Genomic DNA, 17528 nt, shown 5'->3' on the forward strand with positions numbered 1-17528 from the left:
GAGAAGACTACGTCTTCCTCTTTGTATTTCTCCTAATATAGCTCAATTTTTCAAGCCTTGAGCTAGAAGTAGTAGCAGTGGGTGTTGTGGTATCTAAATGGTGAGATGATTCTTCTTTAAAGTCAAAGTCCTCATCTTCATCCTCCATTTCATCCAATCTTGCTCCTTCTGCTTCTTGTGTTGCTCCTCTCTCTATTTCTGCAATTTCTTCTTCTGTAAGGAGGACATCATCACCATCATTTTGTTCATTCACAGTCCAATCACCATATGGATCAATTTCATCCAAGTCAATGGCCTCATGTGAAACACCTTCCACCTTTCTAACTCGAAGGCGAAGGTTGTACTAAACAAAGACGATCATTGAGACGTTTTTGTGTCAATCTATTTCTCTTCTTTGTGTGAATGCTCTCAAATACACTCCAATTTCGTTCACACCCAGAAGCATTGCATGGCTGAGACAAAACGCAGACGACTATCTTTTGAAGATTAGGAATATTGGAATTGAGAAAAAAATGTAACAATCAAGTTTGTAGTTTTTTTCTTGTAGTATTGAACTAAGTTACTAAATTTTTTACCTGGTTGTTGTTTTCCTCTCCTATCAATTGCTAGTTGTGATGAGAAGAGTCTCCCCTTTGCACTCTTGTAGATCTTGAACAATGAACATTTCCAAATTCATAAATAGATAGTCAAAGTGTCAAACTCAAATTCAATAATGAACCTTTCCAAATTTATAAATAAAGATAGAGCAATTGCAAATGTCAAATCTCACCTCCAACTCATCAAGAACCTTGTCTCTCAACTCAGGATCAGGTGCCATCTTATCAATGTGTCATAACCCCTCTTTGGACATTGGATTAAATAAATACAATAATTAAAAACATTTATAAATTAACATTTAATGATATTGGAAAATCGTCTCATTTATGAGACTTCACGATTTTCCTCTAATATATGATTATTAATGTTTATTATTTGTTATGATTATTATTTATTATTATTGTTTTATTTTAATGTAACGTTCATATCTCAATTATTAATATTATATTAACTATTAAAGAAGTTTTACCATAAAATACTATTAAAACATAAAATAGATATATTGAATATATTACACTTACCATATAACGTGTTATTTAATAAATATAAAATCATATCAAAAACTTGTTTATTACAAAATCACCGATCATATTATTAATGCATCGGGCTGTGTTTAATAATGACAAATTTAAATTAGAGAAGGCACGACTCAAGGGGGAGTCATATCCTTTAGGAAGGGTCGTGGCTTGTCAAGAAAATTAAATAACCTGACCACCTTCCTCCAGCAATACACACACGGGAAGAAGGGGAGACTCGGTGAAGGAAAAATACCACAGTCACGAACTTCTGGAAACCCAAGGCGGAAGTCTCAGGTACGTATGCACACTCAGGAAGTTAGTGAATCCGTTCAGAGGTTTAATGACTCAGTCGGTCACTGCATCCTATTAATACAATAATACTATGATTACGATTTACCAAATCCATATATTATGATAATAATATGAACTACATAAAGATGTGAATCGTTTTATCTAATCCATACCATACGATAACGAAACAAGAAGGAACATTATCGGCACATATGTAGAAACCATATGAGGGTTTTCGGACAGGTAAGAGCCCATCCGCTTAAAGATTCAATTCAATTATTGTGTGAAATCAGTATTTATAATTCTACAAAATCAGTACGTTTTCAAATGTTCATAGTTTAATTCTCTGATAATAAGACAGATAAGGGTCTGTAAGAAACCAGACCGTATTACTTAAATCCTTAACACGCATGGATAGTTAACAGTGAAATGAAATTCAATATCTAAAAGAATTGTATTAACTTAATGATCTGTGAATGATATGATATTAATAAAAGGAAAACCATAATTAAGAAGGGAAGAATATACTGGTTAATTATTCACAAAATTAATATACATCACGGAATTAAATAGATGAAAATGTTTTATAACAATTGATTATAAAATGAGCCTCTAAACTGTATGTAGGAAACTACTGAAAATGAACACCTGTCTGGGAGGACAGCAGACGTGTAGGAGGGATAGTGACCACCCAAGTAGACCACCTACTGGTTCATGTAAGATCAGTAGGCCAGTTGGGCATGTGACTGCTACTGGATTTGGGCCTGGCGGAATTAAGCCCCTTCTATCATCTGCTGCCACTTTGACATGATTTAACAAATTAAGTTGTGGGACAAGGGATGATCAAGGGGATAAGACCCTCGCCACAATAAGTAAGCCAAAAGGGCATGATGACTGCTTTGGATCCAGAGTGGGACGGATGGGCTAACCAGATCATACCCTGTGTCTTCCCAATTTAAGTAATCAAGGAATAATATTCACAAACTGTTTAAGAAGTAATTAATTCAAGACTCTGCTGCATATGTATAACTTATAAGAAAATACTTTCTGTATGAATTAGTAGGTTTTCCTTGGAGGAGAGTTACTTTTTGTTCCATTTCTGATTTATCTTTTTAATCTGAAATTCAGGCAAACATCTTTGTGCTTATATATTGAGTAAGGGACATTACAAATGGTATCAGAGCTATGATCTTGCCATCCTGTAGGGTAAGATTGAATCAACGAATTATTCTAGTCAATAAACAGAGGCAAATACCATGACCGATAAGCAACGAGGGTTCCATCTCGTAAGATGAATTTAAAATATATTATTATCAGCCAAATAGATATTGAATGGGTATGACTTCAGAGTAATTCAAATTAGAATAGTGGATAACTAGGCATATCCATGTGGCATTTAAAATACTTTATATATATATATATATATATATATATATATATATATATATATATATATATATATATATATATATATATATATATATATATATATATATATATATATATATATATATATATATATATATATATATATATATATATATATATATATAAGCTGGCATTTAAATTGAGAATAAATTAATCATAAATTTGATATGAACCATTAGTGAAATGGGGTAGAGCAATGAGGTCAGCAGATGTTAGGCCTCTGTCAGGTACATCACCCGCTATGGCAATTGTAGGTCTTCCATTAGTGAGGCCAAGGGGGAGTAAACCGCTCTTGGGCCTGATAAGCGCTACGGGCGTCTCATTGCGTCTAAATCCTTTTGATCTCACTGAGGAAGTGAATACGAAGAAGGCTAATGCATACACAAACATTTATAGAAATTACAAGTCAGTATTGAATTGCATTATTAATGTGATTTTAAGATCACAAGGATTAGTCCCATAAAGAAACCATGGATTAATTAGTAAGTAATGATGAATGGATAAATTGCATACCCAAACTTAGTAAGATACAAGGGAATAGGGCCATGGGATAGCAGGAACTAGGCCTCTGTCAGGTAGGCAACCCACTGTGGATGACTGAAGATCTGCCACAAGTTGGGCCAAGGGGGAGTGTACCGCTCTTGGGCCTGATAAGCGCTACGGGCATCCTATTGCACCTACTTCTCCTTGGTCTCACTAGGGAATGAGTATGGAATTATCTCATTGATAATAGTATAATCTTAAAGGAAATTGACTAATAATAGATGTATACTTCACATTCACCACTAGTGTGGGAGAGAGATAGAGCAATGAGGTCAGCAGAAACTAGGCCTCTGTCAGGTAGGCAACCCGCTGTGGATGACTAAAAGTTTGCCATCAGTTGGGCCAAGGGGGAGTGTACCGCTCTTGGGCCTTAAACCCCTTACTCGCAACTGTTAATGCATTAACCAAACCTTCCCAATACACATTGTTTGCTGCATTGAAAGGTATATTATTGTAAAACCAAAAGTTTGATGCTGCTATCTTTGCTTGTTCATGCTTCTCTCTATTCCATCCTGTACCTTCAAGTGAAGGTTGTGCACCTGGAACATTGCGTGGTACAAAAAAATTAGGGTCTAATCTAACAGGAGTGCCACTAGCCTCACCCTCATTGTCACCAAAAGATGAAAGTGACTGACGACCACGAGTGTGACTAATGGGACCCGAAGTGGACAATATGGGATTCACTGCAGCTGCCATGGCTTCTTTTGTTTTTTGCCTTTCTTCCTTTTGCATATCATGCTCAACAAGAAGGGCCTTCATCTCTCTAATAATCTCAGGAGTTGTTTTGGGGCATATCTCCACACCATATCTAGGAATTTGTGCAAGGTGGTATTTCAATCTATTGATTCCACCGGTCATCCATTTCATACATTCGGTGCAAGTGACCTCCCCCTTTTTGCTTCCTGGAATCCCATATTTCCATGCTTGATCTCTTTGTCTTCCTGACCTTGGGGTTGCCCTTCGAGTTGAATTTGCCATTGCTGATTTAACATGAAAAAATAAAAAATCAGCAGGGTTTGATGGAAAATCAACAAAAAAAATGACAATGAATCATTTGGGAAAAATAACATTCAAAAACAAGAAAAAAATATGAGGAAATAACTTAGGAAAGGAAATAGAATTTTTTTTGGCAGCATATCCCCTTGTTTTTCAATATTTTTTGGATTTTCAAAACATGGAAATGATTCAAATGAAAAAAAAAAACCAGAGGAAAAATCCTTACCTAGATCTCTTTTGCCAAATGAGGGGAAAAAATTAAAAAAAATTGACTTTTATTGCTTGCTGGACATGTTTTCTGGGCTACGCGAGTCCTTGCAAATGACTCGCGAGTCTTTCATAGTGACTCGCCAGGACTCGCCTCGCAAGTCCTTGGCGAGTCGACTCGTGGCTCCCACGGTCTTGCGAGTCCGTGGTGAGTCCACGAGTCTTAAAACTATGGTATTAACTATTACCAATATTATTTTTGGTTTTTTCCATTAATAGCACCTAAACTGCCTGAATCTAAAGATCATTAATTCATTATAAGTTTTCTAACAACCTTGTATTACATGTAATAAATTATAATATGTGCATTAGTTATTTATTTATTACAAGTATATAATAAATTATAATCTATGCATGACTTATATAAATTTTAGTTATTTAAAGCGTGTAAAAACTTTAAATAATGCATAACTGATTGTCATGCTACACAAGTTTTATACAAGGTTTTTGCAAGAGGCTTATGCATTTATATTTTTTAGGGTACTTGCAAGCATACACCATGGGCAATATATTTTTATGGTATGAAGTAGTAGGATGGTGGTGACTGTGTAGCAGCATAGCCTTTGTAGCTATTGAAGGTTTGGTAACAAAATTAGTAATGTGTATTAAATATTGATTAAAGATTGAAGTCTTGAACTTGTTAGTCGTTGCTCACCTGCAACAACAACTTCAGGTTAAAATATCTAGACTCCACACAATAACAAGGATGTGTCCTAGCTGGTTGTTGCTCAACATAGAATGATGTCCTTTAACATACCCTAGCTGTTCCATTCTTGTTCTACTTGCTCATGTCTAAAAAAATAATGTAAGAAAAAAATATAAAATGCAATCTCCATATTATTTATAAAATTTTGGATGAGTTTTTCCCTTCATTTTTTGGTGTTCTTTTTCATAATAGTAATTGTGATTTATTGGTAAAACTTGTAGCCAAGTTATTGCTGCAATTACTCAGCAATCTCCATAAAATGCAATCTCCATATTATTTATAAAATTTTGGATGACTTTTTCCCTTCATTTTTTGGTAGTTTTCGTGATTTTTTGGTGTTCTTTTTCATAGTAGTAATTGTGATTTATTGATAAAACTCGTGGCCGAGTTATTGCTGCAATTACTCGTGGGATAAAATTTTTAGTAAGCACATGTCTAGTTTTTAAACCATGGTGTATAGAGCCAAGGAGGACAATGTGCAATTATTGTGGAATGCACATGAGAGGAAGCTTGAATTGCCTTACATATCACCTTGTACAAATTTGTAGATGAGATTTTGTGAGAATGCAACATTTGAGGAGGTTCAACAAGAGGTCAATGTTGTCCTTTCTGAAATGATAATTCGTTATATATTAATTACAACGAAGATGAAGGCTCCTTATATAGAGAATACTAGAGTATCTTTCCATAACGGAAACGATCGAGAATAGAAACACGAAAGACAAAAAGGAAACTTCCTAAAACTAGCTAAAGATGAAAGACATAAATAAAAGTTTCTAAATACTAACTAAATGACTAAGATGACCATTATAGCAATATTACAATATTACTTTAATACCCTCCCTTAATGGTCATCCTAATAACTACCCTAAAGAAGACTTGATATAATCTGCAAGTCATTTGGTCATTAATGCATAGAAGGCTGCTCCCTTCTTCTCAAAACGCTCTGGGACATGAGCCTACTATTGAGACCCTCCTTGGTTCTGTAGAACTTCTAGATACAACCAAGTTTACCATAATCCTTTGAACCTTCCAACATAATGTTGGGTAATGGAGCCATCCCTCCTTTTATCTAAACAAATTGAGATCAACTTCTCAAAAAACTTCGATTTTTATTGATAAGAAATCAGCAAAAAATTGAAACCACAATTTTGTGGAAAAATCATCAAACCTTTGATGTGATGCTGAAATCACACCTTCGTTTTTGTCGAAAAATGGTAAACCCCCCCCCAAAAGCAACACCCTGCATTATTTTTTGTGGAAGAAGATTTGGAAAACCTTGCATGAATCTTTTTGGAAAAAAATCAGAAAACCCTCTGAAAACCACGATTTTTTGCTCAAAGAAATTGCCAAAAGCAAAATTTTCGCATGCTGAAACCCTGGCCACAGAAAAATCCACAATGATATGTTTTGGAAAAAAATCAGATTACCTTCTAGCAAAAAAATCAGATTACCTTCTTCCTCTATCCTGTTTTATGTCTTCACTTTACTTTTTTTTTCATTTTTTATTGTAATTTTTTGCCTACTTTTAGTATTTTTTTTGTTTTTGATTTTTCTTACCCTTAATTTCCTTCCTATTTTCCTTGCATTTTCTTAATTCTTTTTCTTCTCCTCCTTTATTAGCTTATTTTTTTGTCTCACTGATCTTCTTCTTTATCTTTTGGTTTTCTTTTTTTAACTCTTCATTGTGTTTAATTTCTTCAGATTTTTCTTCTCTTTTTCTTCTCTTCTTCCTTATTCTTTCTTTTTCCTCTTGTTTATTTTTTTGTTTTTCTTTATCTTCTTTTCATTATCCTCCTTTAGTTTTTTCTTATTTTTATTGTCTCCCTTTTCTTTGGTCTTCTTGGTTTTTGGACCCAACTACTATTCTCCCACCTTTTATTTGGCTTGGTCTGCAAACTATCTCACAATTCTCTTCTCTTTTTTTACTTCTTGATGAAGGATCATGGAGTTTGATCCGAAATGTCAAGGAAAAAAATGAACACAGTCAAAACTAGAAATGACAATGTACAACATTAAAATCTTAAAGCTTGAAAGTCGTGTTCTTCGAATGATTTGGGGGAGTCTCGGAGTTTGGTAAAAATTGATAAAGTTATGAAAAATAGCATGCCCCGTGAAGGTTTGTGTGATTTCAAAGAATTTAAATTGGTCTTGGTGGTGGGGCTGTACCCCTTGACCCCACCTTGTATCATGATAGGTAGTGTGCTAGGGACGTTGCCTCTCAACCCAGCTTGACTGCTGTGAGAGGCATTGCCCCTTGATGATGTGAGGGATTTTCACCCTAGATTCCTTCTCTCTCTCTCTCTCTCTCTCTCTCTCTCTCTCTCTCTACACTATTAAAATGCCTTGAAATAAAAAAAAGTAGTTTTTCTCTCTTTTTTCTTTTCATTTTCTTTTAGGTTTTTCTCTATGCTAATCTTTCTTGCTTATGCTCATTTGTTTGCATGTTAAAATTTCCCCAAATCATGCTATCCAAAAATATCAAGCTGTTGCTTACTGCAATAAGTATAATAGTTAGTTAATAATATAGATAGGATCATGTTGCAACGTTATCTCAATTTGTATTCCTTTGTGTGCTGTATGGCAATATGTCCTGATTAATTAATCCTGGTTTGTATCATGTGTTTTTCGTATGAAAATTGTACCCATATCATGCCATCCACCAAACATCTGGCTGCTGCCTTCTACATTAAAATTATTTATATATTAGTTGGTTAATTAGACAGATTTTATCATTTGGCAACATTATCTGAGTTTTTTCCTTTTGTGTGTTATGTTCAGTCTAACCTGATTAATTCAAGTCTTCTTTTGATAATATATTTTTTGTATGAGAAGCAGATTGTTTTGCTTGCTGTATATTTTTAGTCAATTTTGTGATGTTCTTCTAAACATCGGGATACATTTTCAGATATATTCTGGGAGCTGTTGAGACCTTTCTTGATGCTGTACCAGGTGCTGGAATTTTTAAAGGTAATGTAGCAAAGTTTTTTATATTAACTTCCTTTATCACAGTAAATAGTAGAGCATTGATTGGGTTTGGTGTGTCAAGATGATAGTAGGCTGGAATGAAGCATGCATATGGAAGCCAAATTCTTTGTATTGTATTATTGGTCTTAGTCTTAGCAGAGATGTTCCTTATATTGCTTTGATGATTGATCAATTGATAATGGCAAACACAATTCCACTCATATACGTTTGTATCTATTCTATAATCTTTACACAATTTTGTTTTTAGATGCTATAATTAAAATTGAGATGGCTTTTTCTTTATTCTTCTTCTTGCAGAGAGTGCAACAAGCTTGAATACAACTTCCATAGCAGGGGCACCTACTGGAGCTCCTGTAGCAACTATTCTGAGCCCAAGTTTGCATGATTTACAACTTTATGGAATAGTTGTAACTATACTTTTGTGTTTTGTTGTATTCGGTGGGGTGAAAATAATCAACAAGGTTGCACCGGCATTCCTTGTTCCTGTTCTGCTGTCACTATTTTGCATTTTTATTGGTGTATTTTCCTCTTCGAGGCTTCATGATAAATGTAAGTGCAATATGTTACCATCATGATTTTATATTTTATTGTTTGTTGGACATTTTAATTATCCTTAATGAATTAATTCATATCTTATTCACAGCAAAAATTACAGGATTGCGATGGCATACATTCAAGAATAACTGGAATGCTGAGTATCAGCGTACCAACAGGGCTGGTATTCCTGCTTCAGATGGAATAATCTATTGGAATTTTGAGTAAGTAAATGTTTTCAGACCAAATCTTGTGATAAACCTTTAGTTATGCACATTTTGTAAATTCAAATTGATGGATTTATCTACAACTAATGCTAATCCCTTAATATTGAAAGAAATGCCCCTATTGTTGTTATCTATGGGTGATGGCTCACATCCTGCTTGCAGTAGTATAATGGCTTAGACCACATTATTGCTATCTATTTTGTTGCTGAGAAATTGAATGTCTGATAGGTATTCCCTTGCAATCTTTCTTTCTGTGAGCTCACTGGTAGTCCCCCTCTAAAGAAAGTCCCATAGTTATTTAACTCTCCAATCGTTTGATACAATCTTGAGATAATATCAAACAATGAACAACATAAATCTCTATCCAGGGCCATATCCCCAAAATTTTTAGAGGCCGAGAAATAATTTTGCTTTAAAATCTCGAGGACACAATGAGACAGATGAATAAGATATTCACGCTTTTTGAAGACATGGCACAGTGTTCTTTTTGTTTTGATTTCAAAATATTTGTATTGGGAAGCTATTTAAGTAGACATTAAGGAAGGGTACTAGAATATTAGTGTCCATTTAATGTTTTGGTATATTATAGGTTTATAATATTCAAAATGGAGGTTGTTATTAAAGGGTGTTTTATTAGTTAAGTGAGACTTCAATTAGTATAATAAAACCAATAGTTTACATGCCTAACATCAAAGCATGTATATACATAACATTTATCCATAAATAAACTTACCTCCTCTTTGTGCCTCTTTTAAATGATGTCTCCTTTTATTTAGTTGAAAGCATAAATCCAGTAGTTGGGTCATGGGTGATACTCTAATTTAAGATTTTCAATATGCAAGCATAAAAGTGGTTCCGATATGAATCTGGTTACAGTTATATATCTAAGTTGCTGGTTCAGGTATAGAGTCAGGCATGGAGTCAAGGTTGGCCAGTTTAGCAAACATTTTTCCTCAGGTTCGGTATGACTGGGCTCAGCTGTACAATATATACACAATATTACAACTATATAAATGATAATATTATATAAAATAAATATATAATTTTATAATTTATAATATTATATTCATATTTATAATATAAAATATAATACATGATCTAATAAATAAGGTATAAGATAATATATAAATAAAATTAATTATTGGGGTTATTTTTAATATTTAGTTGGGCACGTGGTTTGGAATTATGGCCATTCTGCTTTCTGCAACATTGGCAGTCAAAGACTCGAATAACCAGATAGTGTAAGGTGCAGATTCATTGCAGTGAGCTTGGAGTGTGTGTATAGCATCCTACAACATTTATTTGAGAATGGTAGGACCACCTGGGATAGCGAGGCTGTGCCCTGGGTGAACCCAGGTTGGATTCCTGCCTGTATCCCGACCTGTCATCCTATCAGGTAGAGTGAGGATACCCAAAACAAAAGAACTGGGTAACTTAGCTAATCACATCACTATATCAGGAACGGGAAGCTGGATGAGATGTCTCCCAGAAACAATAAATTCCCATAGATGTTTCCAGGTTTTACAAGGATGTTTTTGGCCTTTCGGAGGATTTAATAGTAACAATTTTCTTCTATTCTCCCTACATGAAGAACTGTTCCTTTATTGTGTTAATTTTCATTTCTTGTCATTTCTCATTTTTTGTCATTTTCTAGATGATGTATATGCAAGTTTTTGGTTGAATATGAACCTAGCAATTTGAAATTTCTAATCCCTGTAATACAGTTCTTGCCATTTTTCAAGCTTCTGCTTCTGATACTTTGCATAAAATAGCTATATATCAAGAGGCTCTTACATCATGTGAATCTTAATGAAATGAAATAGGCAGACCCAACTTCTAATCTAGACCTTGCTCAGCTATGGTTATACTACAAAGAAGCTTAAGCAATTTTGCATATGCTAACCCTAATTATACTTTGATTTGGTTACTGTCTGAAGCAAATTTTATCTGTCCATGGTTTTGGCTTATCACCACATCATCTCAACAAATGTTAAGACTAGTTGGTGATTGAGAGAAATTTAATTTATTTATGATGTTGTTGAGCTGTTGGCTAATGTAGTTAATTGTAAAGCGTGTTTGAATGAAATTGAGTCTATTGTTCTTATCTGCAATTTGTACCTTTGACATGCTATTTTTCTGTAATGAATAGCTACTGCATATAGGAAATCTTTCACAAATGATCTTTGATGCTTGGAGAAGAGAAGCTTTGGAGAAATGTTTTGGAATAATTCTGTTTCAATGATTTTGAGAATCTCTGTAGTATATACCCTTGTTCATCATTAGATTTTGGATAGTGTTTGGTTCCTTGCTAGGCCAATATGCATGTTTATATATCTGGTTTTCTCTCTGATGCTTTTTATTTTGCATTGAGCATTTTCTATAGGTTGAAGATGGTATACTCTGCTGCCCTCACTATGTCCGATGTTGGTCACATGGCTTGAGGTTTCTCCTTGGCCAAACAAGGGTGTGTTCTTGTCAACTATGGGTTGAGACAAGATCTTATTCCTCACCTTGAGTGGATCTGCCATCTTTGCTACCTCCAAGAGGTTGAAACCATGGAGAATTTCGTCTTTAGAGGGCCTATTTATTATGAGATCTGATGGAGATATGACTGCCTGTACAAGGACTTAGGCAACAATCTCTCTTTCTTTCTTTATATATTTTGGGGCCATCAGCCTTCGGCATAGATCCATATATGCAGTTTCTTGGGATTCTAGATCCCCTAGGTTGATCACCTCCTTTCAGCACGTCCAAGAGATTGGATGCCCTAAATGGCCTTTGGATATTGCTATACCTCTCTTATAGATGTGGATAGACTTGTGAGACGTCTCTCATGACTTATGTGTCAACATGTTCGCCCTTAGCATCGTGGTCTTGTTTCTTCTTGATGGTGCGACCCAACTTCTTGTTGGCATAAATCTACTCTCTATGTCCACCTCCCTAGTTATATGGTCAAATACATATTACAAGATTTTTCATTACTACATGGGTTACTTTTGTTAACTTGGTGGTCAGCATCTCCTTGGGGACTCATTACATGGCTTAGCTGCCTCCAATGGGTCGAGTTAAATCAGGCATTGATAGTTCGAGCTTTTGGCGCAATGGCCAACGATTCCAACAATTGGTATCAGAGCCTTGGATCATGGGTTCAAGTCTCCCTTCAGTGGGTGCTGAAGGCTCAGTTGGTGTTGAGGGGGAGATTGTTGACTTTGTGGTCAATACCACCTTGGGGACTTGTAACATGGCTTAATTGTCTCTGTGGGTCAGGTTAAATCGGGCGTTGATAGTTCGAGCTTTTGGCGCAATGGCAAATCATTCCAACAACTTTGGCCTTGGGTGTTAAATGTAGTCTTAGTGGGAGTTCCTCTTCTAGTCCACGACACTCCCTGATGAGCATTGTTAGATCTTTTATTGGTTCCTTGACAATGATTGATGACGGCTTTAGTGACTTCACCGTTTATAGTCTAAATAGTGATACTTGATGATCTTCATCTTTCTCCTATGTCTTCTCTTTTCTTTTTGGGGTTCTTGTTCCCCTTTCTTGACTGTTTGTACCAATATTCTGATCACATGTTTTGGTAGTCCCTTGCTGTTTTTAGTTTTACTTTCGTTCTCCCCCCTAGGGGGACCTTTCTAGGTTTCTCTTCCTATAACTTTCTATTGTATATTGCTGTTCTCTTGATCCCTGTTGAGTCGTTGACCAACTATTGGTCATTGGTGGACATTGATATAAACTATCCGATGTAGGAGCATTTTGGGGATCATGTCATCCTACACGCCCAAAAAGATTTCCTCTAACAAATTTTGTTTTTCTTTTGATTTTTCTCTGTTTTGCATAGGCCTTTCCTTCATTATGGCTTGAGTGTGGTGCTACATTCTCTTATTTATTTCTTTACCGTTTCTAGTCTAAATAGTGATACTTGATGATCTTCATCTTTCTCCTATGTCTTCTCTTTGCTTTTTGGGGTTCTTGTTCCCCTTTCTTGACTGTTTGTACCAATATTCTGATCGCATGTTTTGGTGGTCCCTTGCTGTTTTTACTTTTACTTTCGTTCTTCCCCCTAGTGGGACCTTTCTAGGTTTCTCTTCCTATAACTTTCTATTGTATATTGCTGTTCTCTTGATCCCTGCTGACCAACTATTTGTTATCAGTGGACATTAATATAATCTCTCTGATTTAGAAGCATTTTGGGGATCGTGTCATCCTACACACCCAAAAAGATTTCCTCTAACAAATTTTGTTTTTCTTTTGATTTTTCAATGTTTTGCATAGGTCTTTCCTTCATTTTGGCTTGAGTGTGGTGCTACATTCTCTTATTTATTTCTTTCAATGTGTCATGGAACACACAAACACTGCCTAGGTGTCTATTTGAAGGCATTCCATACTTGCTTAGCCATAGATGTTTATTCGTATTAAAAAATGGCAACATTTTGAATGAAGTTTGGTGGCTACGTCCTAACTGGCAGCAAGCTCTCTAATCCTTTTTGTTTCCATACTTGGTTAGTGGTTGCAGTCATTCATTCATTTGCGGGTGGTTACAAGTTACTTTGAAAACAACAGTTGTCAAGAGAATCTCCTCTTTTTAGCTAACCCACAACAAGCTTCAGCCAATATAAGGATTATGGGAGGCAATGAATAATGTATAGAATTATTTTTGGACATTAACATTCCATCAACCAATAGAGGTTAGCGATATGAAAATTAAGTTATGAAATCTTAGTGGCAAAATATTCATAAATCATATTATAATAAAAATAAAGGGAGAGAGTGTATGGTGTAAGGGAAAGAAGGTAAAAAATTTCTGGTTTGGTTCCATATAGGCCTGTGATGCTTGAGATAATATTAGTCATAATTTTTTTTGTTTTTTATCATATTAGATAAAAATTGAAGTGTACATATTCAACCATGCCAGGCCTGAAAGCTATTAGTCCAAGTCTAGGGAGAAATAGAGAGAAGGAAACATATTAGAATTCATTGGGACAAATTGAAATCTAGAATCATTCTCAGATCCTCTTGAAGCTTGGTTGGCCAACTGTGAGGGGGAGCCGGGGAACTATAACAAATGAGGCTGTGGTTGTCAAGAGCCCAATTAGCTAGCCCATTCGCTACTTTATTGCGTTCTCCAGAAACATGGATGAATTGAACTTCCTGGAACTTGCAAGCTTTGAATCTTCTCCAACTCTCGTTATTTTTCAATTTTTGCAATGGAATCCTTGAGGATCAAATATCAAGTTGATGATTACCTTTGAATTACATTCAATGTGGAGTTTTTGCCACCCAATCTTGAGAGCCTATTGCATCCCTCTATAAACAGCGTTGATATCTGTTAAATTATTAGTGATATGTCCCAATTTTTCAGCAAAGAAGAAGGCTAAAGATTTATCTGAATATCTACCAATACTTCCCATACTGGCCTGCCTTAGCTTACCCCAGAGGCACCGCCTGTATTCGACTAACCATACCAGATGGAGCTGTCCAAGGTCTCACTAGATTATATTTCTTTTTAAGGTGAAAAATAGACATTGTTGAAGCCTTGTGTTGCAAAGTGAGTTTGTTTACACAAGTGCTCCTATTCTAGAGTGAGAAATTAAGGTAGACAAATCTTATGCTTGATAGATCATTTTGATCTTCTCCCAAACACAACTGATATCCTTGCTATCTTGCTGCAAGGTAAAGAAATGTTGCAAACTAAGGTACTAGTTTGGGTTCAAGAGTTCAATTTGCATGTTCGGACACACACACACATACACATATATATACCACACAGCATTTCATATTATATAATAAATGAAATCACCATATTAATAGTCAAATATTAGTCAAATTTGAAGGTCATGATATGTATTAGAATAAAAATAATAACAATGTCAAGTGTCATCAATCAATCATCATCATAAAAAGTCATAGCTCTTTAGAAATATCATCATTACCATCCATATTAGATGGTGTAGGCAGTGGTAAATTAGAAGAACCACAAATAGTGCTGGTGGCATTGACACTAGCACTCCCATGCTCACTAGTTGGCTCAGTCATCGTCAACATCAATTGCAGCAAAGTGGGAAGTGGAAGTATCCAAGTCAATATGCTCTGGCTCGAGATCCCATTTCCTTCTTTGTAGCCACTTTGTTTGTATGTAAGGAGTTGCAAGTTTAAATGCACATACACCAAGTGCTTTGCCTTTTTTTTGAATATAGTTGATTGCTTTTTATTGAGTGGATGGAGATTGTGCTTCAATTCCTCTTAGATGTAGATGAACTAGCAATCTATTAAGACAAAATTACAGAGTTTAGAGCATGGAAGCAAAAATCGTTTGGGGAAAAAATCGGCAAATCAAAAGTATAAGATTTTTTGAAAAAATCGGGAAAAAATCAGATTTAAAAAGCATGTATATTATTATATAATATATTAATATTAATATACTATTATATAATAGTATAATATACAGTTATTTTATAATATTACTATATAATACTATATTAATATTATATTATAATACTATAATATTACAATAGTATATTAATATTAATATATTATTCTTACTTTTATAATATAATAATAATATATTAAAATCAATATACTATTGTAATATTATAATATCGGTAAAAAATTGAATTCAAAAAACATGTATATTATTTTAAAATATATAATAATATATTAATATTAATATACTATTATATAGTAATATTATAATATACAATTATATTATAATTTTACTATATAATAGTATATTAATATTATATTATTATTATTATATTATAATATATTGTATATTATAATATTACAATACTATATTAATATTAATATATTATTATTATATTATAATATAGTAATAATATATTAAAATATATATACTATTGTAATATTATAATAATAATATATTAATATACTATTATATAGTAATATTATAATATACAATATATTAATATTATATATTAAAATATTAATATATTGTATATTATTATATTACAATAGTATATTAATATAAATATATTATTATTATATTATAATATAATAATAATATATTGTATATCATTATTATATTAGAATATAGTAATAATATTTTAATATATATATAATAGATCTTATTTAATAAAAAATTATAAAATAATATTAATTTTTGTTAATAGTATCTGTTCAACTTTATTAAAAAAAATTAGATAGAAAAACACGGGGCCATGTGCGACTCAAGGCTCGTGCGACTTTGGAGAAACACTTAGTGGACGCTAAATTGATAGGGCAACAAACGGATATGAAACCTAGATGAATATGGCCAGAAGCCCTCGCCGAAAATAAAATGAAACCTAACGAATATCGCCAGGAACCATAGCCGAAAAAAATGAAACCCTGATGAATATGGTCAGAAACCCTCGCCAAAAATTAGGCAATTTTGTTTGCAGGAAAATGCGGGGGCAAACACTCTGAAATGGCGATTAAACTTTAAAATGCCGATGAAAATAAGAGGAAATAGGTAAAGTCGACAGTCAACAACATTATAGGGATCGCGATTTTTACAGGGAAAAAATCGGAAATCTGGCCGATTCACAATTTTTTTGCGATTTTTCCGATTTGTTCCCGATTTATGCTTCTTTGGTTTAGAGTACAAAATGTTAAATTTTTATTTGTAAACTAAAACATAAATAAAACTTTTTTAAAAAGTTAAAAAAATAAAATAAAATTTGTGATAAAATTTTGCTTGCAAGCAGTTGTAGGTGTGTATATTTCGCCATGGAAGACCACCAACTATGAGAACTGACCATATACTTATCCCAAAGAGCATCAAGATGACAATGAGTGTGCAAAACCCATGAACTCAGCCCCCATTGCATCTTGCATGTCACAATTAGTGAAGAGTTTCCAAAGTGTTGCTTTGTACCCTTGACCAACTTTAGGATCTCCATATGGGGCCAACTCTTGATGTTACAAAAGGGAGCTGAGAACTATAATATTTGGAACTCAATGCTGTAAATGTATTTCAATTTTCAATTCAAGGTGCAAGTTATATTCAAGGTTATTTTTCCTTTCAAGTATATGTTAATTCACAATATAATAAATCTGATTATTATATGGTATGTTGCAGATGGAGAAAGAGCATTTATTAATTTCGATGTTCTTCCCACATTTCATTGATCGATATATATATATGCAAATAAAGGAGATCAAGCAATACCTTGACTGGTCATGTCTATTAGACAAGACCGATCGAGATATTACTTGATTGTGCCTCTTCAAATCATAATTGAATTAACCGATACCAACCGGTGTGTATGTAATTAACAATAAACCCGATACCAATCGGTGTGTATGCGATTAATAATAAACCCGATACCAATCGGTGTGAATGCAATTAACAATAAACCCGATACCAATTGGTATTCTGTGCATTACAATTTGGAACCGATGTTAATCGGTATTTAGGCATTGGTTAAGAACCC

The 17528-nt window shown here is 33.9% G+C and overlaps 1 protein-coding gene across 3 annotated transcripts in view; it reads left to right on the top strand.

Annotated features, from left to right (window-relative positions):
• LOC131036929 (cation-chloride cotransporter 1) overlaps positions 1-17528 on the top strand; it is a 122729-nt gene that overhangs the window by 78100 nt on the left and 27101 nt on the right. For all 3 annotated transcript variants that reach the window (XM_057968939.2, XM_057968940.2, XM_057968941.2), the window contains exons 7-9: positions 8255-8316; positions 8632-8883; positions 8978-9092. In XM_057968939.2, the coding sequence (XP_057824922.2) occupies positions 8255-8316; positions 8632-8883; positions 8978-9092 (429 nt within the window). The remainder of the gene's footprint in view (positions 1-8254; positions 8317-8631; positions 8884-8977; positions 9093-17528) is intronic.

The sequence above is a fragment of the Cryptomeria japonica genome, chromosome 11, assembly GCF_030272615.1.
Source record: "Cryptomeria japonica chromosome 11, Sugi_1.0, whole genome shotgun sequence".
In the NCBI taxonomy this organism is placed as follows: Eukaryota; Viridiplantae; Streptophyta; class Pinopsida; order Cupressales; family Cupressaceae; genus Cryptomeria; species Cryptomeria japonica.